This window comes from Lepisosteus platostomus, chromosome 10 (assembly GCF_059453375.1).
Source record: "Lepisosteus platostomus isolate fLepPlt1 chromosome 10, fLepPlt1.hap1, whole genome shotgun sequence".
NCBI lineage: Eukaryota > Metazoa > Chordata > Actinopteri > Semionotiformes > Lepisosteidae > Lepisosteus > Lepisosteus platostomus.
The window spans coordinates 2,781,616-2,805,271 of record NC_142620.1 but is presented as its reverse complement, the minus strand read 5'-3'; the positions used below and the strand labels follow the sequence as shown (position 1 = coordinate 2,805,271).

General features: G+C 42.9%; 1 protein-coding gene across 11 annotated transcripts in view; it reads left to right on the top strand.

Moving 5' to 3' along the window:
* Nucleotides 1-23,656, top strand: part of foxn3 (forkhead box N3) — a 77,612-nt gene that overhangs the window by 14,411 nt on the left and 39,545 nt on the right. For 7 of the 11 annotated variants that reach the window (XM_088647502.1, XM_088647507.1, XM_088647501.1 and 4 more), the window contains one exon: nucleotides 13,352-13,908. In XM_088647502.1, the coding sequence (XP_088503628.1) occupies nucleotides 13,366-13,908 (543 nt within the window). In that variant the 5' untranslated portion in view covers nucleotides 13,352-13,365. Of the gene's footprint in view, nucleotides 1-7,408; nucleotides 7,658-9,331; nucleotides 9,549-9,630; nucleotides 10,166-13,351; nucleotides 13,909-23,656 lie in introns of those variants that run through there. The other 4 variants (XM_088647503.1, XM_088647508.1, XM_088647500.1 and 1 more) reach the window with 4 other exon arrangements.

The window sequence follows — 23,656 nt, the reverse complement described above, 5'->3', positions numbered from 1 at the left end:
CCACTCAAAGCGCTTTACAGGTAATGGGGACTCCCCTCCACCACCACCAGTGTGCAGCATCCACCTGGATCATGCGATGGCAGCCATAGTGCGCCAGAACGCTCACCACACATCAGCTATCAGTGGGGAGGAGAGCAGAGAGTAATGAAGCCAATTCATAGAGGGGGATTATTAGGAGGCCATGATTGGAAAGGGCCAACGGGAAATTTGGCCAGGACGCCGGGGTTACACCCCTACTCTTTTCGAGAAACGCCCTGGGATTTTTAATGACCACAGAGAGTCAGGACCTCGGTTTTACGTCTCATCCGAAGGACGGCGCCTGTTTACAGTATAGTGTCCCCGTCACTACACTGGGGCATTAGGACCCACATGGACCACAGGGTGAGCGCCCCCTGCTGGCCCCACTAACACCTCTTCCAGCAGCAACCTTAGTTTTTCCCAGGAGGTCTCCCATCCAGGTCCTGACCAGGCTCACACCTGCTGGGCTTCAGTGGGTTACCAATTGTGAGTTGCGGGGTGATATGGCTGCTTTTTGTGTGTTAAATCTTATTGTTAAAATATTAATTTAACCAAACCTGACACATAGGAGTTGTTTTAATTTTCATTAAGCATTCCCAAGAGATAGCATTTCTAAGGCTTGATTCTGTGTCCCTTGGCATTTGTCTGCTGTGAAATTGAATTCCCTGTCTTCTTTGGTATTCCCGAGAGCTGGTGAGCAGTGTTGAGTGCCTGGTGAAGTTCTGTCTTGTAGCTGCTGTACCTAGGTGACTGTATTTCTGTATGCTCCTTTAGCTCTCAACGCTCTTCCTGAAAGAAATCTGAAACAGCAGTACTGGAGCTTTACAGGAGTGAGCCCATTGTCAGAGTTAGTGAAATAATTATCTTTCTGTCCTTCAAAGAGAGGAGATGACTGGTGCTCCGTTCCATGGTAGATGAGATTAGAATTCCTTCTGTTACTCCTTTCATAGAACGGTTGTGCTTGATTGATCCTTGGCATTAGTCAAGTCCTTTACCGGGGCAATGGTATTCACAGACACTGTTTTATATTGAAAAGATAATGCTGCTCGATTTCAGACTGTATTGTCTGGCCTTCAGTAAGTGCTAGCAAGAAAAAGCGATGTTTCGCTGGTGATTGTCGAATGTAGAAAGGTTAACTGTAAACCACCGTGGCGCAGAGGTCAGTTTGTGGGTTTCTAGGCGTTGCACTCAGCTTTCCTTCTGGAGATGACACCCTCTGGAGGAGAAGCTGGGGAGCAGGAGGGCTTTGTCCTGGGTACGCACACTGTGAAGCATATTCAGAGCTCTGACCCCCAGGGAATGAGGGTCGAACCTCAAGAGTAGATGCCGGTGTCCGGCTTACAAACCGGCACCACTGGAACCGGCAGCCCAGGCTGTGTCATGTCAGGTCACCTCACGTGCACTGAAATCACCTGAAAGAACAACAATACCAGTCCAGTCACTGGTCTGCGTGCGAGAAATAGCTCAGGAGCTGCCCTTAGTCACTAATGGGAGCCTCTCCAAGGTTATCCAACATGCCGTTCAAATGCTCATGCGTGTTCACTTGAAGTACATTTTTAGCAGTGTGTTAAGTCAGGTGTTAAGGCCATTGTTTTGGTATAGTGGCTTTTCTTTAGCTGTTCTTCTGCAAAGGAAAACTAATACTAACACTTTTCTTCAACCTTACCACTCTGAACCTTTTTTTACAGAGTTTATACAGAGAATGAGATGTGTAATGTACTGATTGGGGGGGTGTTAACAGAAAATAAGCATGAGCAAATAAAATCTAAGAGTATATATATAGGTATATATATTTCTATGTAGTAATGTGTTATCACAGTTTAGCTGTGCTGTTTAATCTCTTCTCTTAGCTTTTCACTTTTATTTGTGATGCATATTTTACAGGAAAAAAAACGGTGATGTTTAGCAAAGCTGTAGTGGAAAAATAATATTCTTAATGCAGTGTTAGACACAAATGGAAATGAAGATGAATGTTACTGCTCCCCTGGGGTTCATGGGTGAAGGAATTAACACAGCTTGTCACTCTACCCTAGCTGTGCTGGTTTCCAAGGTAACCAGCGTGTACGTGTTTCAGGCGATCCACAGCGACACACTTGCAGCAAACAGCAGCCGGCTCTGTTCTGACAGCAGCGCCTGCTCGTCCTTGGAGCACCAGCTGTGCAGCTCAAGAGCTCAAGGTGTGATGGGGTGAAGGCAACACTGCACGGAGAAGGAGCGGAAAAATATTTGGATTCACTCCGATGAGATGTTAGAAAAATCCATAATATGAGCTTATAAGGGTCACCCCCCCCCCCCCATGTAAGGAGAGTAATCCAAAGAGGGAGTTTTGTATTATGCACCCTGACAGCTGATGTGAAGGCAGAGTACTGGGTTGGCCTAAATACAGTCCTGTTTTGAAGATATCGTATCGGCGTTGATATAACTGTTGTCCAAAAGACCAGTAGAAAAATGAGAAAAATTCCTTGATTTGATAGACTGCCCTGTAACTCTTTGGTGGAATGTGTATTCAGACCTGGATGGTTGGTATCCTTTCATTAGTGTGCTTTAATTGACTGGTGCTTTATAGAGGTAAACTTTTTTTTTTTCCTCGCAAAATGTCACGCTGGTAAATTAAGAGGAAATTGAAGAAGTAGGAATACAGCACTTGAATGAATGTAGCATCACTGCATATCTGATATTCCGTTCACTTGAAGATACATTAATTCATGTGTGCTTTTTAAATCATTTTCAGTGGGTTTGTGATTCTACCTATCGCATCTGAACTAGCAGGTATCCCTAAGCCAAAGGTCTGCAGTGAACCAGCAGTTACAGAGCTCAATCATTTCTAATAATTGTCATGGCAAATAACTTTGATTTTGCCTTTCCTCAAGTATGTTAATATGGGCTAAGCAGGAAAGCATGGACATGAAGGTGATTTAATTATGGGGTTAACATTGTACATGCAGACAGTACACAATAGTTTGCATACGTGTTGTATGAATATGTTTTTATAAGTCTCAGCTTATGACAAGGAATGATGTGTCTGTTCTTGAAAGCCTTCTTGGTACTTGCTAGTTACTAAAGAAGGTGTACAAAACGTACAGCTGAGCATTATTCACAAGCTTGTCTTTCATTTGGCAATGAAAAGGGCTCCTTGGCTTCTATTGTTCAAATTTAAATTCTTAATAGCAACTTAAAAAAATGTATTTTTTTCCATTTACTGTTAGTATATTTGGACATACACTTTTTTTCCCCTGAGTGATAGGTTTATCTTGAAGTGGAGTAGAAGTAGAGTAGAGCACAGTGGTAAATGAAAATACCCTTGAGAAAGGACTCACTCCTGAGAGCCAGGAGCTAGACTATGTACTTTGGGTGTTAGGTTACAGTATATCATTGTGGTAAATATGACTTGAACTGATTGGATAATCCTTAACTGCTTCCCAGTAATTTTATGTCACAGAGCCGCTGAGTATAGACTGCTATCAGTCAAACTCCCTGTTCACTCTGTGTCAGGGGAAATAATTAAATTTAGCAGCGTAAGTCTAGTAGGAGTGTAGTGACTTCTGAATGAGCTGCAGGCAGAAGCACTAGCACTGTGTTGTTGCTGTTGTTGTGAAAGTAAGCTTGCTTGTAAAGCACTACGCAGACATTCTTTTATTTAGAAACAGGTAGTCCATTTTTACCTGTGTGAATGTGATATAGGCCAGCTGTAGATGGTACTCCTCAAAGTGCTACGCCAACCTTTTCCGGGGGTTTTATTTTAAAATCTTATCTGGTTCAATCCAACTTCACCTGTATGTCTTGGGGAGGCGGGAGGGAACCAGGGTGCCTGGAGACAATCTATATGAGCCCGAGGAGGAACACGCAAACTCAGCCTCCACACAGACAGCGCCCCTGACCTGAATCCAGGGCAACAGCTGTGCGGACAGAATGGTCTTTTGAGTGAGACTGTATTTGTAGAATTTGGAAGTGCATTTGTGGGAAAGTGTAAAAGACAGTTTGAGGATTGCTTTTGATACTGCTATAGAGCATGATATTCATTATGCTTAAAGAAAATATTAAACTGCTGTTCTTGGCTAATGACTCCCTAATCACTTACACAATGTTGTTTTTTTCTGCAGAGGCAATGTAATTTTCTGTAAGTGAGGTTGATGTAAGTCAAAGGAAATCCATTAAAAATAAAAATAAATGTTTTCTAAAAATAGTAATAAATAAAATGCTGAAGTACTTGATGATGGTAACCCTCCTCGTCAAGCCTAGGAAACCATTACTGAACACTTTGCTTCAGGCTTGAATTTGTGATGTGCTTGGGAAATAAAACAAAGAGAGAAAACTAAAGCTTTTCATCCATGATTAAAGCAATATTGTTTCTAAATTGTAATGAAACTTCTGCCCCCGGCAAGTTGTTTTTGAATGACAATTAAAAAGTTACATATTTCACGTCTAATAGCAATGACAGATGTACAGAATAAGACAGATTTTTTCTTCATATTGGAAGAGTGTGAAGATTAAACTGTCAAGTACAGCAATACAATAAGATTGGGGTATTGGGATTCGATCAGAAATGGACAGCTTTAACTTTGTGTTGCCTGTGAAAGTTGTATCTAAAACATATGAATTTAACATGAGATAGGAGACTCATCTAGCCAATTAGGTAGTTAGTAGCTAATTGATCTGAAGATCTCACTCACAGTTTTTGAAAGAAGACAGGGTGTCACTTTGGAAAACGAGGCTGAGTAGCTTGTTTAACTCCTACAACCCTTTGTGTGGAAATGATCCTCCTGTTTTCAGTTTTAAGTGCACTTCCCCCAGTTTCCACTTTTCCACCTGTGTGTTCTGATTTGCGTTTCACTGTTGATTCAGGAGAAGTCCACTGTGTTGACTTTGTCAGTGCCTTTCAGAATTATAAATACTTACATTTCCAATACCATAAAGATTTAGCCTGTCAGTGCAGGAGATTCTTTTAGGTCTGGGAATGTATTTTGTCTGTTACTTGGTTATAATATGGTACACAAAATTCTAAATGTGGTTTTCTTACTGCATTGTACAATTGTGACACAATATCGCTTGATTTAAATTCCATACTTTCATCTTTGTATTCTAACATTTTGTTTGCTTTTTTATCGCCTTCCCACATTGTCTAGACAATGCAAATTGATGTGTCAACATAAACACCTGAGTATTTTTCATAGGTAGCTTCTTCAAGCTCAGTGTTTCCCATCATAATTTCAGATGGTATGTTTTTGCTACCTGCATGTAACCCTCTGCACTGGTCTATAGTAAATGCCATTCACCAGGTGTGTGCCCACTTTAAATTGTCTAAATCTTTTGGAATTTCATTTTGCAGCATCTATAATGTTTGCTAATCCTCCTACTTTGGTATCATCTGCAAACTTGATTAGTTTATTAACTGTACTGGAATCTAGGTCATTGACATCAATTATGAAGAGCAGTGGTCCTAATACAAATCTCTCTAGTAACTTAACTGTTACTGATACTCTGTTTACTGTTTATTAATGTGTGCGTAAACCACTTGCATTACCTTGAAAGCCTACCGCACGTAATTTGAGAATTAATCTTTTATGAGGAACCTTTATCAAAAGCCCTTTGAAATGCACATACTTTTGTTTGTTTGCATCTATTACTACTGTTGCTTGCTCAAAGAACCCTCAAGTTAATTAAGCAAAACCTACCTTTTCTAAATCAATGTTGAGTTCAACATTGTCATTTGAATTTAGCGATACTGGTTATTTTTGTCACACCAATCTGATTCGGAATAGCCTATTGTGAGTTTTTCTTAACTCAGCTCACAGCTACAAACCCTGTGGCTGCACACGGGGGAGAATAAGGACGTTCAGTCAGACTTCTATGACACTCCCACCTTCAGCCATTCATCTTTCAGCATGTCGCAGGCAGCAGAGGCCCTTCCTGGAGGGTCATGCATGACCCTCACCCACAGCATTGCAAGCCTGCAAGCTCCCGGGGGGCCACAGGGGGCGCCGTGTCGTGGCCAGTGGGGACAGCCCTGGCCGGCTAATCCCACCCCGCCCGCGGCAGCACGCGGCCAGTTGCGCTCTGCCCCTGGGGGAATCCTGGTCACAGTCGATGCGTCCCATTCGCACCCATGATCGCCTGGGTCAGCACATTTGCCATTTGAGCCACCGTCATTTCTGGAACCTTGTAGACATAAGACCTGTTTGTTTACAGTGGTTTTGTTGCTCTGTTTATGGATGAGTTCTACATGAGCAATTTTCCAATGATTGGATATTGCTGTTAGTCTTGTTGTCTTAAGTGGCTGTTGGAAGTCCTTAGCTGAAGGCCTTTGGATAACAGCTGGTAGTTTCAGCTTGCAGTCCTCCAGGGTTAGATAAGGATAAGGTAATAAACACCTCAGGTCTTTACTTTGACAATAGAAGAAAAGGTACTTTGACCTCAAGTATTTATGCCTTTGTTTCTTTGCCAAAGGGATTTTAGTCAATTTTATGGTGTGCGACTGTAATCAAGCTGGTTTTTAAAAAAGAGAGATAGAATTCTTTTCAGACATTTATGATCATATTTACTTGGAGATGTCAAGAGACTGGCTGCCACTTGATAGAGAATCGATTTAATATATTTTATAAGTTTGTTCTGAATAATCTCATTTTTGGGGGTAAATTGTAAAACTTAAATTTAAATCTTGACGTCCCTGTATCTGCTGTCCTTTTTTTTTCCTTTCAGTTCTTTAAGGATGTGATACCCTGGGGTACTAGACATCTACAGTATGTGTCACAAAAAACATTACCCTATACAATAATGTATACTGAATATGTTATGAAGCATGTTGCTTGTGTCACATTAATAAATCTACTTAAACACCACAACTTGTTTTTCCCCTTGTTATAGGAGGTATAGTTGTGTCCAGAAGCCCTGACAAATGCCCCCCTTTATCCACAGAGATTGTTATTGTAGAAATGTTTAACCGGCATGTAATGTCTCTGCAGAAAACATTGATATTGGGTGTAATTGTAAGACTTCCAAGTCTGAAAAGGTGTAGTTTTAAAAACTACTTCATATGCCGAAATCGCGATCAGTAACATATGTAAACATGTTAATAAAAATGCGTGTTTGGTTTGGATTTTAGTTAACTTTCTCTACTCTTCCAGACAAAAAAGGAGATAAGTACAGTTTCACTATTTCCTCAGGTTCAGATCTGATAATCTGACAAATTAGGATTTTCTCTGGAATACAAGTGTGCCTGTCAGTTGTTTTCTTTGGAATTAACCGGCATCAGTTCTGACTGTTATTACTGAAACAAGTCAACAGGGTGTGGAACAGCCCGCAGGAAGCAGAACGCAGTCCTACCAATGAAAAGCAAGACGATCATGCTTGCCAGACAGGTTACTGGGGCAAGACATGTGACACCTTTTCAAGGAAGGACTGCTGCCAACACCCTTCATGAGCGGTGCTGGAATTCGGTCAGGTAAACACCAGGAGATGAGTCAGGGCTTGCCGGGTGGATTGTGGAGCTGTGTGGTTTTTTTCAGACTCTTTTGCTCTCCACACTGCCCCATGAAGTTGCAGAGTTTAGTTTGAAGTTTGCCAATTTAAAAAAAAAGTGCCTAGAGAAAAAGAGCTTTTGAAGAACAGAAGACCGATTTCCAGGCTCATGAAAGCAAAACAGGTAATTGAACTCCGGGTGGGAAGGACTGAGCTGAGCTTCTCTGGTTTGTGTTTCTGATACCCAGTTAGTTTACGGTCCTCTTCCTGTTCTCTCATTCCAGTGGGTCATCAGACTGAACATGGAGATTTGGCTGTGACTAGTGTACAGGAAATCACCACTCATCCCGATTTATAGCAAATGCAATTTCATTATCATGCTATTTGCTGTTTTATCCTGAGCTTGTCTCTGAGTGGTTTTAATTCCTGCTGCCAATTTGATTTCTCATTTTAGCATTCTTAAAGTCCCGGGAGTTGACAGATATCTTTGCAGCCTTAGATTTTGTTTCAGCTGGTCTTGGTTATCTTCCAGGATTTGTGTACAGTTTTCATAATTTTAAATAAAAATTCAGTTATCTTTGAAGCTGATGATGTGGGATTTTTCTTAATTAATTCTTAATTTTTCCGGAACTGGACTACAAATGTGTGTTTGTATTTAGGTTTCTTGTATCAACCTTATTTATACACCACTGCTAAATATCTCTCTGCAGTACAGATGTGCAAGTTCTCACTGCTAGTGTTGACTGAGTAAAAAATACTGAACCAAAATCGTTTACTGTTTTAGATTTTAGACACTGTTACATCTATTTTTTTCTCGCTTTCCCAGACGGGATGCTCTTACATCTTTGGCTTCACACACAACCAGGTATTTCATTCCTGCGATTCTGTGACAGATCCATCTGCAGTAGGGTACCAGGAGCTCTCCGGGTGTCAGGTGCTTTGCTGCTTGGTGTTTAAAGTTCACTTAGTCGTTTCTCTTGAGTGGGATCAGTGGTTTAGTGAATAATTTATTGCCGGCATGAATGGGCTCATTAGTCGCCTTTTCAGAGTTTAAATGAGTTTTGTGGTTGTTATTACACAAGTCCCCTGTTTGGCTGAACAGCGAAATGACAGTTTGGCAGGGGGTTAGCTTGTAATAGGGGCAGGCTGCGTCTGCTCCGCGCGGATGTGCTCTGTATCGTTCTTGTGCCGACTCCAGGCCCTGTATCCCAGGCTTGGAATGGCTCCGGGGACGAGACCGGGCCGCGCACGTCTTGTGATGTTGCTTCTCCAGGCCGCCGTCAGCGTTTCGGCAGAAGGAATGATTGGAAACCTTGTTCTCGCTGTTCACACGTCGGGAACTTTAGCAATGGAAAGAACAGAAACACAGCTAAGAACCCGGGAAACGCTAAGCCTGTTGTTGTTAAAACTGAGATACACCTTCAGACCAGTTTGCTGCTATAATTGGTGATTTACGTTAGTTCCTTTTTCTTCATCCATTTTGGATTTCAGTTACCATTCCTTGTAGTAAAACAACTGTCAAGCTTTAATGAGTTTTAACATGAATATTAGTATGATAAAATAATTCCTTGACTGCATTGATCCTGCTGTTAATTTGAACAGGAATATAAGTGATTGTGTGCCCTGTGGTGCATGGGAGGGGTAACTGTTCTTTTCGAAACTCAATAAAATGTCTTAGCTGTTGTATGCAGATCTTAAAAGCCAAATAACCTTTCCTCTCATGCCGTAGGAACATTGTACTGCTCAGATACTGCCAGGAGTGTTTACCATGACGTCTCCATTGAGAAATTACATGTTTGTAGTTTGAGCAAGAATTTTCCCGTCTGCCCTGCAGGCGAACGCATTTCAGCACAGGCCCTGTGGAAAACAGAGGAGCCCAAGATCCGTTTCTTGTTGTTTTGAAAGACGCTAATTCCTGGACTGTACCACATAAGCAAGTACAGTCACCAAAGCCTTGAGTTGGGCACCGCGTAAGAAAGCCCGGATCTCAACTAGTAGCTCTTCCCTGAGGGCCAGATCTTCGGAGGAGCATGTGGAACCGGGCACCTTCTCCCATAAAGATGCTCTTTTATGATGTATGTACCGCTGTGTTTAGTTCTGACCGCGGGCAAACACATTACTGAAGGCAGGCTGGGAGCCATTACGCTTGTACCGCGTGTTGGAAAAAAAAAATGGGTTTCGTCAATATGGGCAAAAGTTCTTCCTCGGTTTCGGGGTTCCCAGCAGTTTGACAGCCTTCCGCCGGACCTTGGCGACCGAGGCGTGCAGGCCTGCGAGAAACCGGCGCTGATGTGCTCGGACAGCTGGCGTTTTGGCTTTCGGACAGGCGGGAGTGCTCAATCATCCCTCTAGCCCCTTGCCTTGCCGTCTCCGCAGTCTGTGCAGTTGCTGGAGCTCCTGCTAAGCGCCCAGCCCACGGCCTCCCGCTCTGGTCATGTGGGCCTGTTTTTATGTGCAGTGGGAACAGTTATCGCTTTTTCAGCTAGAGCAGACCAAACGCAGGCGGCCGGGCTAGCAGGAGGGACGGGAGAAGCCGAGATGTGCTGAGGCTGCCAGCGGCACCGTGCGCTTTCCGTGTGTGGCTGGCTGCTGTCGGGGCAGTGCGGGAGAATGCGATGGACGGGTTTAAAGGAATTCACTCAGGAACTTTGATTCCAAAGAGACTATTTTCTGTCACCCCTTAGATGTTCAGGTAAGAGAACCAGCAAAAAAAAAAACAAAAACAAAACAGCTTTGTGCTTTGTGTGATACTGCGCTTCGGTCATTTTTTTTCCCCGTGCCTAGAAGGCGGATAGCGTTTTAAAAACGCGTCTGTTCCGAAATATTCAGTTTTCAAGTATCGTTGTGAAGTACGGCACGGGTGATCGCTCAGCCCTTACTGTACGTCCGAAACTTTAAAAAATAAAAATAAAAAAATAAAAATAATAATAATAATAATACGGGACTTGGGTGCTGTGGAGCACAGCACGGCAAGGATTAAAACTACTTTTCAGGCTCCACAGTTTTCCCGGCTGAATACAAAAAAAATGGGGGCAGCTGAAAGTCTGGAGATAAGTTTGGCGTGGGGAAGCAGAGACGCGCGGCAGTCCACAGAGGGCTTAAAGCTCTCGTCGCGGCGTGGGAAACGGGGATCAGATGTTCGGCAACATTTTCCGTGCCGTTAATTACTTTCAGTGCCACATATGTAGCGGTGCGTTTACTCTGCGCTACCTCAAGGAAACATGTTTTCATTAGCTGGTTGTCAGCCGACTTCACGTTTGCGTTTCTCAGCGGGGAAACTTAAATCTTTAGCAAACGTGTGTAATGGCTTTTGCGTTCCGTGTGATGGACACAGAGATTACACTGAAATTGTAGTTTTAAACTTTTAGTTCTTTTGATTTTGAAGGTATGAGACATCGTAACTCTTAGGGCCATGTATGGAAGCGCAATCAGATCGTCTGTACCACGTTAGCCAGCAGTTTTCCTGTCAAGGACGTAGGCATGGAGGTTTTTATTGCTCTAAGACAATTGCAAAATTATGACTGATTTTTTTTTAAAGGGCGGTATACTTTTTTTTTTAATAGTTTTGTTCTCATTCACCTGGGCTTCCTTGTCCATTAGGGAGACCGATCGTTACGGGCTCGTTGAAGAGTTGGTTTATAACACACTGGATTGGGGAATAATGGGAATATTAGGTCTCTTGTGGAAAGCTACGAACAGTTAAACAAATTAGGCACAAACAGAGCAGTGCGTCGTCATGGCAACAGTGCAATTAAATTACTTTACTGTCAGCTATAATATAATTTTCCTGTTCAGAGGCTCATGGGACTCGAACTTACATTTGGAGCCAAATTTGGATCACTTACATTTTTAAGAGAGGGATGTAACACCTTTATTTTTTGGTGAATCAGTTTGTTTTTTAAATTAATAGCACTATTCTTCATTTTCGATCTTCTTGTTATCTTCCTTATTAGCATCAGTCCCCTCTAAAGCGATCAGGTCTGAAATGTAAAAAGTTCTGAAACCAGGTGCACTTCAGTAAAGAAACACTTATCAGGCCCGTGCTACAAGAAGTTTTAAAGTTGTTTTAATTTTAGTTAAAAACATTTAGGTTTGCTTTATTGGGTGCTGCCCTGCTCTTCAGATCCAGTGTCAACCAATTGGTGATTTCAGTTGTATCTACATAGCACAATTTACACTTCCTTGACAAACAGATGTGCTGCTGTGTAAAAGTTTCAGACAGTTGGCATTCTCTGCTTCTCTCCTCCTACTCTTCTCCCTTGATGGGTTTTCATTGGCCAGAAGCGCTCAGGCTAAATCTTCAGAAAGTCTCAGGTGATCTTCAGAGATTGTAACCACATCGTTCCAGTCCTAAAACCTGTACTTTGTAGTTCAAAATCAGCCCTTTAGGTTTCTAGATGTGTGAGAGAGAATGTAATGATGTTCTAATGACAAAGAACACCTGATAACGAGTCAGTTAGATTTCATTTGTAAATGTGATGGATTGGCTACTACACCGCTTCACATTGGCAGTTCACGAATAGCTTGCCTTCAGTTGAGGTCATTGTTTTTTAAAGATACCCACCAATAGGAGTAAAAGATTGATAAATGACAAGCTTGGTTTCTTACCCAAATTACTGTATTAATAACAGTCAAAGTTTTTGTAATTGTAGAAAACGCTAGTAGCGGTTTTAAGGAAAGTGTTGATGCTCATGATCATGTGTACAATATATTGTAACTTATAATTGTGTCTTAAGATGTCTCGTACCTTTTAACGACAGTATATAAATGGCAGTGAATGGAGCAGTAGACTTTGGAAACTGCCTTTCCATCCACGTCTCCAAGATCAGCTCCCTGTTCCTCAGAAGGGCTGAAGCAGCAGGACTGGCAGTCGTGCGAAGTGGAAAGTGACGCACGCGCTCGTTTCGGCCGTAGTGTAAGGAGGTGTCCGAGTGCACGTTTCACAGTAAATAGCACATTTTCAAAAAGAAGCGATGTGCGGGGAATCTGGACTACGTTACTGTTTACTTGTACTGGTATTTTTATTTGTTTGCTTTTGTTCTTTGCTCATCAGTCTTCACTCAGAGCTCTTCTCCTGTGAAGGAATTTAAGGTTTCAGACTGTTTTTTGAAGGACTTTTTGAAAATCTGCTCTGGTATATGATAGGTTTTTAGTGTAGAAAAAAGTCAATAGGTTTTTATTACAGGCTGTTATTTTGTTTTCAATGACTGATCTGGTTAGTGCATCTTGAGAAAACAAGGGATTAGCCATTATAAGAGTCATTATAACATGTCTCTTCCCTTAATTAAATATAGAGAGCAAAGCTCTCTGCTTGAAGGGCAGTGACAGCAGCAAATAAATCAATCAAAATATTGGTGGATTAAGTGATAATCGCATGTTTTCAAGCCGTGTCAAAAGTTGAGGCTTAATTTTGGCTTGAAAGACATGGCATCCATTTTTAATTAGTGTTCTCTGAATTCTGTAACACTGCGCCAACACGATTATTTCTTTCTTTTTTAACTGCTCTTTAACCAGTGCTTAAGGAACTGTGATGTACTGAGGCTGGGAAATGAATAAAGCTCCAGGTGTGCTTCTTACTTGGAATCCGTGTGTTTTAGGATGTTCAATAAGGTATTCTACACTGTGTGCATTTTTACATACATACAGCATGTTCCCAGTTCCCATTCGGTTTTGCAATGGTAGACTAAGTCCTGAGCCGTAATATTTCACAGTCTCTCCCACGGCCTTTCCTTCTCTCCACTCCTGCGTGGGCAGTGGGCCAGGAGGTGTGCGTGAACAGGACCTGTCAGCAGGTACTGGGTGCGGTGCAGCGGTACTGTCCTGCGAGTCCGCTGTGTTTCCTTGATGTCAGCCTGATTGTCGCATTGTTCCTCTGCAGGAGTCTTGGTCTAAATGGGTCCAGTCATGCCTCCCAGTAAGAAGCCGGAAGGCTCGGGTGTCAGTGTTGCCAGTGGCCTGAGCCAGTATTACCAGGGGAGCTCGCTGACCAAGGCCCTCCAGGAAGCTGAGGAGCTGGACTTGTCACTGCCGACCACCAAGCTGGAGAAGGGGCCCATGGAGGACGAAGAGCTCACGAACTTGAACTGGCTGCACGAAAGCAAGAACTTGCTCAACAGTTTCGGGGACTCGGTTTTGCGGAGCGTTAGCCCCGTCCAGGAGATCGACGACGACACCCCCCCGTCCCCGGCGCACTCAGACCTGCCCTACGACGCCAAGCAGAACCCCAACTGCAAGCCCCCGTATTCCTTCAGCTGCCTCATATTCATGGCCATCGAGGACTCCCCCGCCAAGAGACTGCCGGTGAAGGACATTTACAACTGGATTCTCGAACACTTCCCCTACTTCGCCAACGCCCCCACTGGGTGGAAAAATTCAGTGAGGCATAACCTGTCCCTGAACAAGTGTTTCAAGAAGGTGGACAAGGACAGGAGTCAGGTAGGTTCTGTTTTACACTGTGTTGTAAGCGTCCGTATCTGATTTGTTCCCTGTCTGTTGCCTGTTTAATGAGACATTTGCAGCAGAATATATATTTTTTAGGTTCCCGCCTGCTTCCGCTGCCCTGCCAAGGCAGTCGCACATTGTTTTTGGCACTGCTGGAACAGGTGCTGTCATATGTTTTTATCATGATCATAGCTTTATTTTTGTACTGTTTTCTTTCCACACTAGAGGTATCAATTAACATATGCGTTTGAGAACCTGTTAAACTCCTCCAGGAATTCTGAACTGATTTTTTTTCTAGCTCTGTAACTTCAGTTTGTTTCACTTAGTTTTGTAAGTCAACATGAAACAAAACCAGATTATTTCTTTATTACTGGTCACTGTGAACACTTAGGAAGGAAATAATGCTTTGAAAATGCACCTTTGCTGAAAGTGAAAGTAGTTCATGTTTCGGCAGGATTAACTAAAGGTGTCTTCATTTGCAGAATTCGTATTTGTTACTTTGTATATCTCCTCATCTGCAACTTAAACTCAACTTAATAAACCTATATTTTAAAAGTTTACCATGCACTTTCACCAGAATGATGAGCTGGATGAAAGTAAACCTGCTAGAAACTAAATTTCCCAATACATACCTCTTTAGGTGAATCCAATTTAAGAATGTAACGAGTTTACTTAGTGAAAAGTGTGCATGTAGTAAGGAATTAGTAATTCTGTTGACTTATTGCATGGAATTCTCATGTGAGTTGTATGATAGAAATAATCCACTGGACTGACACACTGCATAACCTGATAGCATTTTCTTAATTTTAAGAGTCTGGATTCACTTGGCACACCAACGTCTGTTTGCTTTTGAGCACTTTAAGCATAATTGAGTTAACTACAGTAGTTTACAAAGAAGTGTGCTTATAAACTAATAGTGAGAAGTAACTGTGCCTGGGGGAAAAAAAATGAAATCATACTTTTTTCATGAAAATGTGGGTTATTAGAACTTGGAAAAGGAATTTTATTGAAGTCACCACTTTCTGAGTTTTCTGAACAGAGTATTGCGCAACAATAAAAATACTGCACCTTGTTGTAGGAGTGCATCATAAGTGTGGGGGCAGTTGGGCTATTTTTGATGAGTCTACTGCCATGGAATTATAGCGCAAATATTTACCTTAAACCTTTAACGTGGCTTGGCTTGCAAACACTAGTGGGCTGCTGTTTTAAGCTTTCAGTATTCCTAGAACAAATCAAAAGGATTTCAGCATATTACAGGTTCATCCAATATTGATCCCAGCCTCTCACCCAGTAATGAGGACAGGCTTTCTGGTTGACGTGGAATTACATTGTGCTGTCTGAGTGGAGAAATGTGCCTTCCTTCAGCGCCGGGCTGAATGTTAAAGCCTCTCCATGTGACTTCCACAGTTCACTGCCATCTGGTCCTTGGCTGCGCAGAAGAATTTTTTTTTGTGTATGTGTCTCCATAGAAACTGGGCTGCAGTTGACATGGAAAGTAAGCAGTTGCTGTAGCAACAGAGAAACTGATGTGGCAGCCTCTGTGTTTTGCTGGGAAAGGCTAATCTAGCAGCAGTATAGTCATTAGGACACACATTGTTTAGGAAGTCAGCGACAGCTCCTACACCAGTCAAAACATGTTGAGGTTGATTTATGTAATTGAATTAACCTTTTTTTCTGTGTGTTTTTGCAATTCATCTGGTACAGCTGACACCCAGCTTGGTCTTGTAAAAATTCACCTGATGACTTAGGCTACTTAAAACGGCTTTGTTGTGGCATGTTTACAGCTTTTCCAAGAAAGTGAAGACCTCCCCTGGGCATCACAGTTATTTTTTTTATATTGAAATATTTTCAGTCCTTTGTCATCTCTAAAATTGAAATAGAACATTATTAATAAAATTAATAAAATACATGACAAATGCTGTCAATATTTGCTCCTTATTCAAGGGTAGAATGTTCAGTCATTTGTAATTTTGCCTTCTGCGTATAGGAAAATAGTATTGGTTTATACCTGGGAAGAAACCAGAAGCATTGTGGATACTTTCTCTTCATCTTTACCAAATAAAGTTTCCAGTATGCTGGGGTTGCCGGTGGAGGGATGGGGTAGGGGAGAAAGTGCTTGTGAAAATGGCTGTTTTTCTGTGGGAAAGGAAGGTGGAGGTGTGAAGGCAGGGATGTGAACTGTGCCACAGCGGAGAGCAGTGTGTTGTTCGTGTGAGATGATGAAGGCGATGGCGCTGTTGCAGAAGAAAAGTCTCGGCTCAGAACCACGCTTCCCTCAGTTCTGCCTGCTTGCTAGAGGGTCTGTCGGGGGCTCCCAGCTCCTCGGCGTGTTTACCTCGACTGAAACACAGTTAAGAGGAGCAGGGTCATGTAGTATCCCATAGCATTCCCCTTGGGAGCTGGGAGTGCCCAGGACACCGATCAAAACTTCCTGCCATTTAATTCAAGAACTTGGAATCTGCAGTCCATAGCATTCACAGTACACTTTGCTTAAACCTTTCTTGGACTTAAATGTATATGGAAGTATTGTCAAGGTGTTGGGGCCATCGGGATGAATTGCTATCCACATTTGATTCTTAAAACTGTGTTTAAGACGCCATTCCCTCTTTACTACCCAGGATTTCCAAAGAATATTCATTTTCATTTTGTTATTCTGCACATTTTAGTTCCAACGATATTGCAAAACCTCTTTCATATTCTATAGTTTGCTGTATATATTTGTGTGTATAGATGTGTAGACCTACAATTCCATTATTGTGTTGAGTAATGTGTTAGAAATGTGGCTTGGTGGGACCATGCAGAAGTTGTAGCTTTTGTATCAGGTGTGTGGTGGACTGGAGTGAGGAGATGAGGAGCTGTAGCTCTGCTGGTTGTTTATACTGAAACCCCTCCCGAAGGTCGGACATTGGATTCTTCACCAGCTGTGTTATTGTGAGCTGGCTAAAGAGGACAGTGAGCTGTAAATAAACCAGAAACCCTTTGTCAAAAGCCTGAATGCTGCAGTGACAATATCTGAGTTGGTGAAAATATGTCGGGGTGCCGCCCTGCCCTGGCTCGGTCGGAGTCCCTGTTTCGAGCCGAGCAGCTCCCTCTGTCTCCGAGGTCTTCCCGGTCACGGCCCGAGTGCCGGGAGTTTCCGTGGCGCTGTTTGCAAACCGGTCCCCCCCGGACCTGCAGGTTTCCTGCAGTGTGGGAGCAAGAGCTGCTTCCTTCGAAGTCAGAGTGGACGGCCCACCCAGGACCGGCGTCCCACAGTGGAAACTCGGACTCCAGCGCTGTTCCTCGCCTCCTCTGGATTGTGACCTCTCGCGTGGGAGCTGTTCGCCTAGGAACTGTCGCCCGTTGCGAAATGCGCTTGATTAGATAAAAGTGGTCAAACAGGGTTTCGCTGTTAAAATGTCGGCCTTATATAAATAGTAGTGGATAAAAGATTACGCAAGTTTTGTAAATAAAGTAAAATATAGTAATTGTGACAAACAGTATCTGATGAAGTCGCTGAAGAATGTGTTATGTATCTATGCAACACAGTGTCAGTACTCCAGTCCCTGCAGCACAAAATACTTAAATTAAGAAGTGCCACATAATTATGTGTTTACAGAGGAAGATGTTGTGAAATAAATAGCGCCACTGAATATGTTAGCTGAAGTTGGCACTATATACCTCTCATTATCAGAGCTGCAAAGGAGTCCTACCTTTGTGTGTATTTCAAGGTTCATGATAAGAAGTGCTTACAGTGCAGTTGTTGTGATCAATAAAAACAGAGGCACAGATAAGTGCGTCAGCACATTTGTGTTTGTGGTCTAGGAAATGAGGACTCTTAACCTACAGGTACTGTATTCATTGCATGTTGTAAAAAAAAAAGTCTGTGCAGAATGGAGTGTCTGTGCTTGTGAAAATGGAGTGTCTTGTGAGTGGGAGAAGTCTAGCAGTGGAGGAATTATTGCAGGTTTTGTTTTCAAAATGAGGAATAACCAATGTTAGAAAAAATAATGTTAGGTTATTAGTTATGAACTGGCTTCATCACTCTGCTCTCCTCCCCACTGAGAGCTGGTGTGTGTGAGTGGACTGGCGCACTATGGGTGCTGTCCCATCATCCAGCTGGGGCTCCACACTGGTGGTGTGGAGGGGATCCCCATTACCTGTAAAGAGCTTTGAATGGCGTGTCCAGAAAAGTGTAAGGAATTAGTTTTAGGTACCGCAAGTTCTTTTAAATGGATTTTGTATACGCCAGATATATACTGCATATGTTCCTGGAGGCCCAGAACAAATCAAAACTGCACCCAGTCTGCCAGTTGTGGATTCCAAGCCCAGCATTGATGGTCAGTTTCCATTGAAGAAAGAAGCCGAGTGAAGCTGCGGTCAGATTCAGCGCTGCGCAGGGCTGGTGTGTGACTGCGGCTCCGTCTGGCCCAGGCTTACAGCCATCACGCACCTCTGACAGCTGGACTCTCGGAGGATTTCAAACCAGCTCATTTCTGCCTCGGTTCAAGAGCCGGGAATGGGTTTTCCACAGACATGTTCGCGTTTTCTCTTTGATAAAGATAATGCTTTTTTCAGTGCGTAACCTGTAACCTGTTTGATACTAAAAGAGCGCCGAATACTGATGCTTACTGCAAGGACTTCAGAGGGAGTGCGAGAGTGGCCCACACTGGGGTGTGACTGGGAAGGTGCTCCAGCAGGCAGGCTGGGCGCTGGGGGCTGGCCTGCCCTGAGGCACGTGGGCTGCTGCAGGTATGAGGTCCTGTATGGACAGGGCTGCTGATTCAGGGCCCCGGCCGGCGGGGTCCCCTCTGTGCTGCTGGAGCCGTCGACAGCTGGGCAGCTCGCTCCCAGATTCCCTGGGGGGGAATGATGGGGATGTGAAATTATCCGTCTATTAATGCAGGAACCCTGGCTGGATTAGATCCTCAAACTGCAGCATGGTTAAACAGTTAAAATTGCATGCAGCCTTTGAAGTCGGTAGAAGGAAGAATTGAATCATTGCCACGTTTAATGCCTTTCGGTCTCTTACAGAGTTTATATAACAAGAAAAACAGACTTCAGCGGTATTTCCACAAGAACACTGCCAGCTTTATTTCTGGGGCTAGAACGTGGCTGTGCCTGTTGATTCTTTGCATTCATGTTTTTTTAATATTTTCAACTTTACATAAAGGGATTTGACCCCAAATTACCTCCAACAATTTCTTAGCAATACTAGTTATATTGGCAGTGCCTAAAGCCACTTCGTACTGTATGTGATTGCATAGATTTCTTTTCGATCAGTTGAGGACATTTCCAGGACTTCTGGAAAGGCTGTGGACACAGCGTGTGTTTCAGTACAAAATACATGACAGTACTGTAGATGTCTTCATGAACATCTGACCTTGAAATCCATCGCAGTCACTTCATACGCCCGGCCATTTCCTCGCCCCTCCATCCAGTGCGGGCCAGCGGGCCAGCGGCGGAGTCGGAGCCTGTCCGGGCGGGCAGCGGGCACTGCGTCACAGACACACACACTCACATCAGGACCAGTCTTCCCAGAGGCCAGTTAACCTGCCGGTATGTCAGCGGGCTGGTTGAGGAAACCCACACGAGCTCCGTGCAGAGAGCACCCCAGCAATGGAGCCCTGCAATCCTGACCACTGCCCCACCATGCCTCCCCACTTAATACTATACACAGCTAACGTCAAGGAGAAGTACCCCCACTCGGGGTCCACTGTTCCTACAGTCTGTGTCAGCCGATGTTTGTTCCTTGAATAAAAATGAACGAAATCCTGCAAATTACTGTGAAATGTGAACAACCTGTAATTATGAATGAGATGGTAACTTCAGTGTGGATTCCTTTCATTTCCTCCTTCACACTTGGCAACCTTTGCTGAAGCCTCATTCCCATCCCGTGTGACAGTTTCTCTGAGGATAGGAAGTACTGTGCTTGAGTGCCAACAAAAGGATTAGGCCTCAACTCTGACAAGAAGCAGTGTATGCCTTTCTAGATGTGGCATATCTTAAGAACCGGACTCCTCTAATAACCTGACTGCTGTGTCCCGGCTCAGTGCAGCAGCCCTCAGGCCAAGTGAGGGAGATATGATCTATGGACGCCCTTATCCCGATGCTGTCGTTGGCAGTATGCTGCTGTTTCTGTTTTTTCTGCCTGTGATCCCACTGTTTGATAGATGAGATTGAATTTTTCAGTTTAATCGGAGCGGCAGTGTTTTAATTTTTCCCTCCTGTGCTAGTTCTTCGGTTTACGGACAGCCCAGTGAAACCTCCCGCAATGGAGACAGTTGTGAGGAGGGAGGCCTCAGGGTACCCGACAGCAGCTTCACCTCGCCACATGGCCTGCGCTGTTGAAAAGACGCTGTCCATTTAGTTTTTGCCAGAAAGGAATGTCTTTGTGCTCTTGCATTCTTTTATTTGTTTAACGTTTTTGGGGGTTTTGAAAAATAAACAAGCAACAAAGTACAGCAAATGAAAATGGCAGCTGGCACAACAGAGACAGAAGCAGTGCAGTCTGCCTCAGCGCCTTTCTGCCGAGGCTTTGTCAGGGTCCAGACATTTTTAGCGAACTGTTGTCGGGGTCGTTAAAAGACAGGAGCTGGGAGTAAGGTAGTTTGTGCACCGCTGTTAATTGTGACAGTATTTTAGAAGCAACTGCTGCACTGCCACCATTAAATCTCAAACGACGCCCTGTTTTGCTGCCTCATTGTCCTCGCTGCTTTCTTGACAATTCCGGTTGGTGGAGTGGATCCTTTTTTTTGTGAAAAGAGAGGGATTTATCCGCTGTCCCATTGAAATGGGGAGCACGCTCGCGTCTGTTGAATCAGTGCTCATCTCTGCACAAGTTCCCTTTGTGCAGCGCAGAGCCCTGCGAGTGCTCGTGACCTCCGGGTGGTGCTGTGCTGGTTCAACAGGGCGCAAATGGACAGGGCAGGCCTGCGATGGTGGAGGCTGGGCGCCTGGGGCACTGCGGCCCCCCACTGGTACTCGTGCTGTTCTCAGAAACCCTGGTAATGGAATCGGGACTCCAGGGGCTGGAAAGTGCAGCCTTGATCGTTAGCTCCTAAGTGCATTAGAGAGTCCTGCTCTTCCCCGACGCTGCCTGCAAGAGAGGCAGAGTCATTCCCAGACATTTTGTATGTCGGAACATTTTAAATCAGATGTGTTTGGTAAGAGTTCCGGCTCTTGTAAATCTTACAGAGGGAAGACCTGCTGAGGTGTTGCTTTCCTGCTGCCCAAGTCGCACAGACTTTGCTGACTGTCCTGCGCGGGCAGACAGTCCCGACTTTCAGATGAGTTCATTTTTGTTCAGTAGCAGTATAAGAAATGGGATACAGTACACTTGAATCCTGTTGTATTCTTGCAGGTTAAGTCTCATTTCTTTTCTGCTAAATTTTAAGTTGTGATGTTGGGTTGCTATCCATCGTTAGTTAGTCATTTTAGCATTTTAGCATACTGTGATAACATAATGGTGTTATTACTGAATGTGCCCAGATTGCTGCAAAACTTAAGAAATGTCATTAAGAAATTCAGATATAGGTATTCAGTTCCTTTCAGCAGACATCCTATAAACAGTTTTAGGTTTAATGTTCTATGACAATTCCATATTTCACAGTTCTTGAGGAGGATCTGGTGGGAGGGAGAGGTTTTTAAAAGCAAGGCTTTTATTTTGCATAGAGGTTGATGGGATTAACTGTATTGGTTGTGATGGAGCATTGCGTCTTCGGAGCCCATGGCTCTCTGTGAGTATGAAAGATCCTACTGCCGAGACTATCAAACAGCCTTTACGCACTCCACTGCTGCTGGTTGCCTAGGAGACCAGTGTAATCCAAGTTTTTTTTCTTTTGATTGGAGACTCTATTGACTCCTGCCATTGAGCCAGCTTTTGGAGCAGCACGCCAGCTGTCAGGAGATGGAAATAAATCACTAAGAAAGTGGCCTAAACTCTATTGATTTTTCCTGATTACAGTACATTTGGAAATTCAGACCAGCAGGGTCACTTGTCTGGGGGGGCAAATATGAATAATATGATACCATAGCCGTTAGTAATATTATACACGCAGGGGAGTTTTGAATGCCCTCTATAGTTCATCAGTTTGCCCTGAAGTGCATCATCACAAAAAGAGGCTTCCATCTGTTTTTCTTTCCTGCGAGACGCATGCTTTTTTCCCCCTTTAAGAAAAAGGATGAGCATGTTTTCATGAATTAATTGGTTATATTATCAGCTAATACCTGTTATGGTGACCTCGGATGTCTTAACCTATTTTCTAGTGAGGAATACTAACTCATTTTCTTAATTGACAGTTGAAAATAAAAGTTGCAGTCAGATAGAATATTGTTAAAGCGTTTATTGGGCTGTTTTTAAAATAAAACCAAAGTGTTTCTTCGTATAGACTTATCCAGGTTCAACTGGCGTTTCTTCTTTTTAGCCGATAATGTGTCTTTCCTTTTTCTCAAAAACACTGTATATTTCTTTGCTGTGTAAAAGTTTGCTGCCTGTACTGAGTCAAAGTTTGATGCCTGTTTTTTATACCTAATGAATGCATAGTTTTCCATCGGCTTAGATAAAGCACAAAGCAGAGCTGTCATGATGTACTTTATTTTCAGATAAACTTGACAATCTAAATTATGGCATGTAAGTTTTGAATTTTATGACATGTATTAATTTTTTCCTTCAATAATCTCTGTTTTGGTTTTAACATACTCTGATGGAAACTTGACAGTTTAATTACTGCAGATAGGGAACTCATTTGATCTAAATATAAATTCAGATTTGTTTGTAAAGAAGGGATGGGAAAAACTGTTTTTCCAAAATTCAAGTAAATTAAACTTATTTCAAACTGAATTTGTTTTTGGTGAAATGTTATACATTAGATTTAGATTTAAATTGAAATCCTGTTACTTTCATAACTTGTGTTTAGGTAAACAATTTTTACTGCACTTTGCTGTGTTTTCTAAAATAATAAACAAGCAAAATGAAATGTTCCACCACATTAGAAAATATCACAAATTTGTGGATAACCCAAACAACAAAAGTGTATAATTAATGTGCACAGTTGTCAAGTGAGTCTTGTGAATTAGTGTGGGTTTTTTCTCTGTAAGCTGAAACAATGTCTTCAGCAAAACGAGGAAGTGGGGTTTTATAAACACGAGAAAGAGGAACAATTCCAGCAGTCTTTTCCCAAATCTGTTTTAAGAGTACGGAAATTCAGTCCTCCTGTTTGCTTTCTGATGATAGAAATCAAAATGCTTTAATGTAAGGGCCTGTACAGGAAAGTCAATATTGAATGTTGGCGTAGGTGCCTTTTTACAGACTAACAATGTAGATTTCATTGTTTATCTGCAGAGACTGATTATAAGGAATATTGATGTGGACAGTCAGCATTCCTATACCCATGTTAGCTTGCAGCGTGTTAATACATGCAGAGCACTGCAATACTGCAAAACACATTTCAGAACAAAATGTTTCACTGAAGACAACCCACAAATGCTAAGGCAGGTGAAGATTTTTAACCCACTGTTACTTTACTTGGCCTGCTGAGCGACAGGGAGCCAAGCCTCAAGAGGTGATGTGAAAGTCATTGTTATTAACTTGTTGGGAACATTGTTTATGCTGAACAAAACCGTTCTTTATTTTCCTCTAAAAGATCAACCTTTTTAATAATGGAAACAGTAGTACACAACGGTTCACTAAACCATGATGGCATTGCGCATACAGTAGCTCTTTCACTCGCATGTCGCTGTACTGTGAAGCACGTCAAGCAAT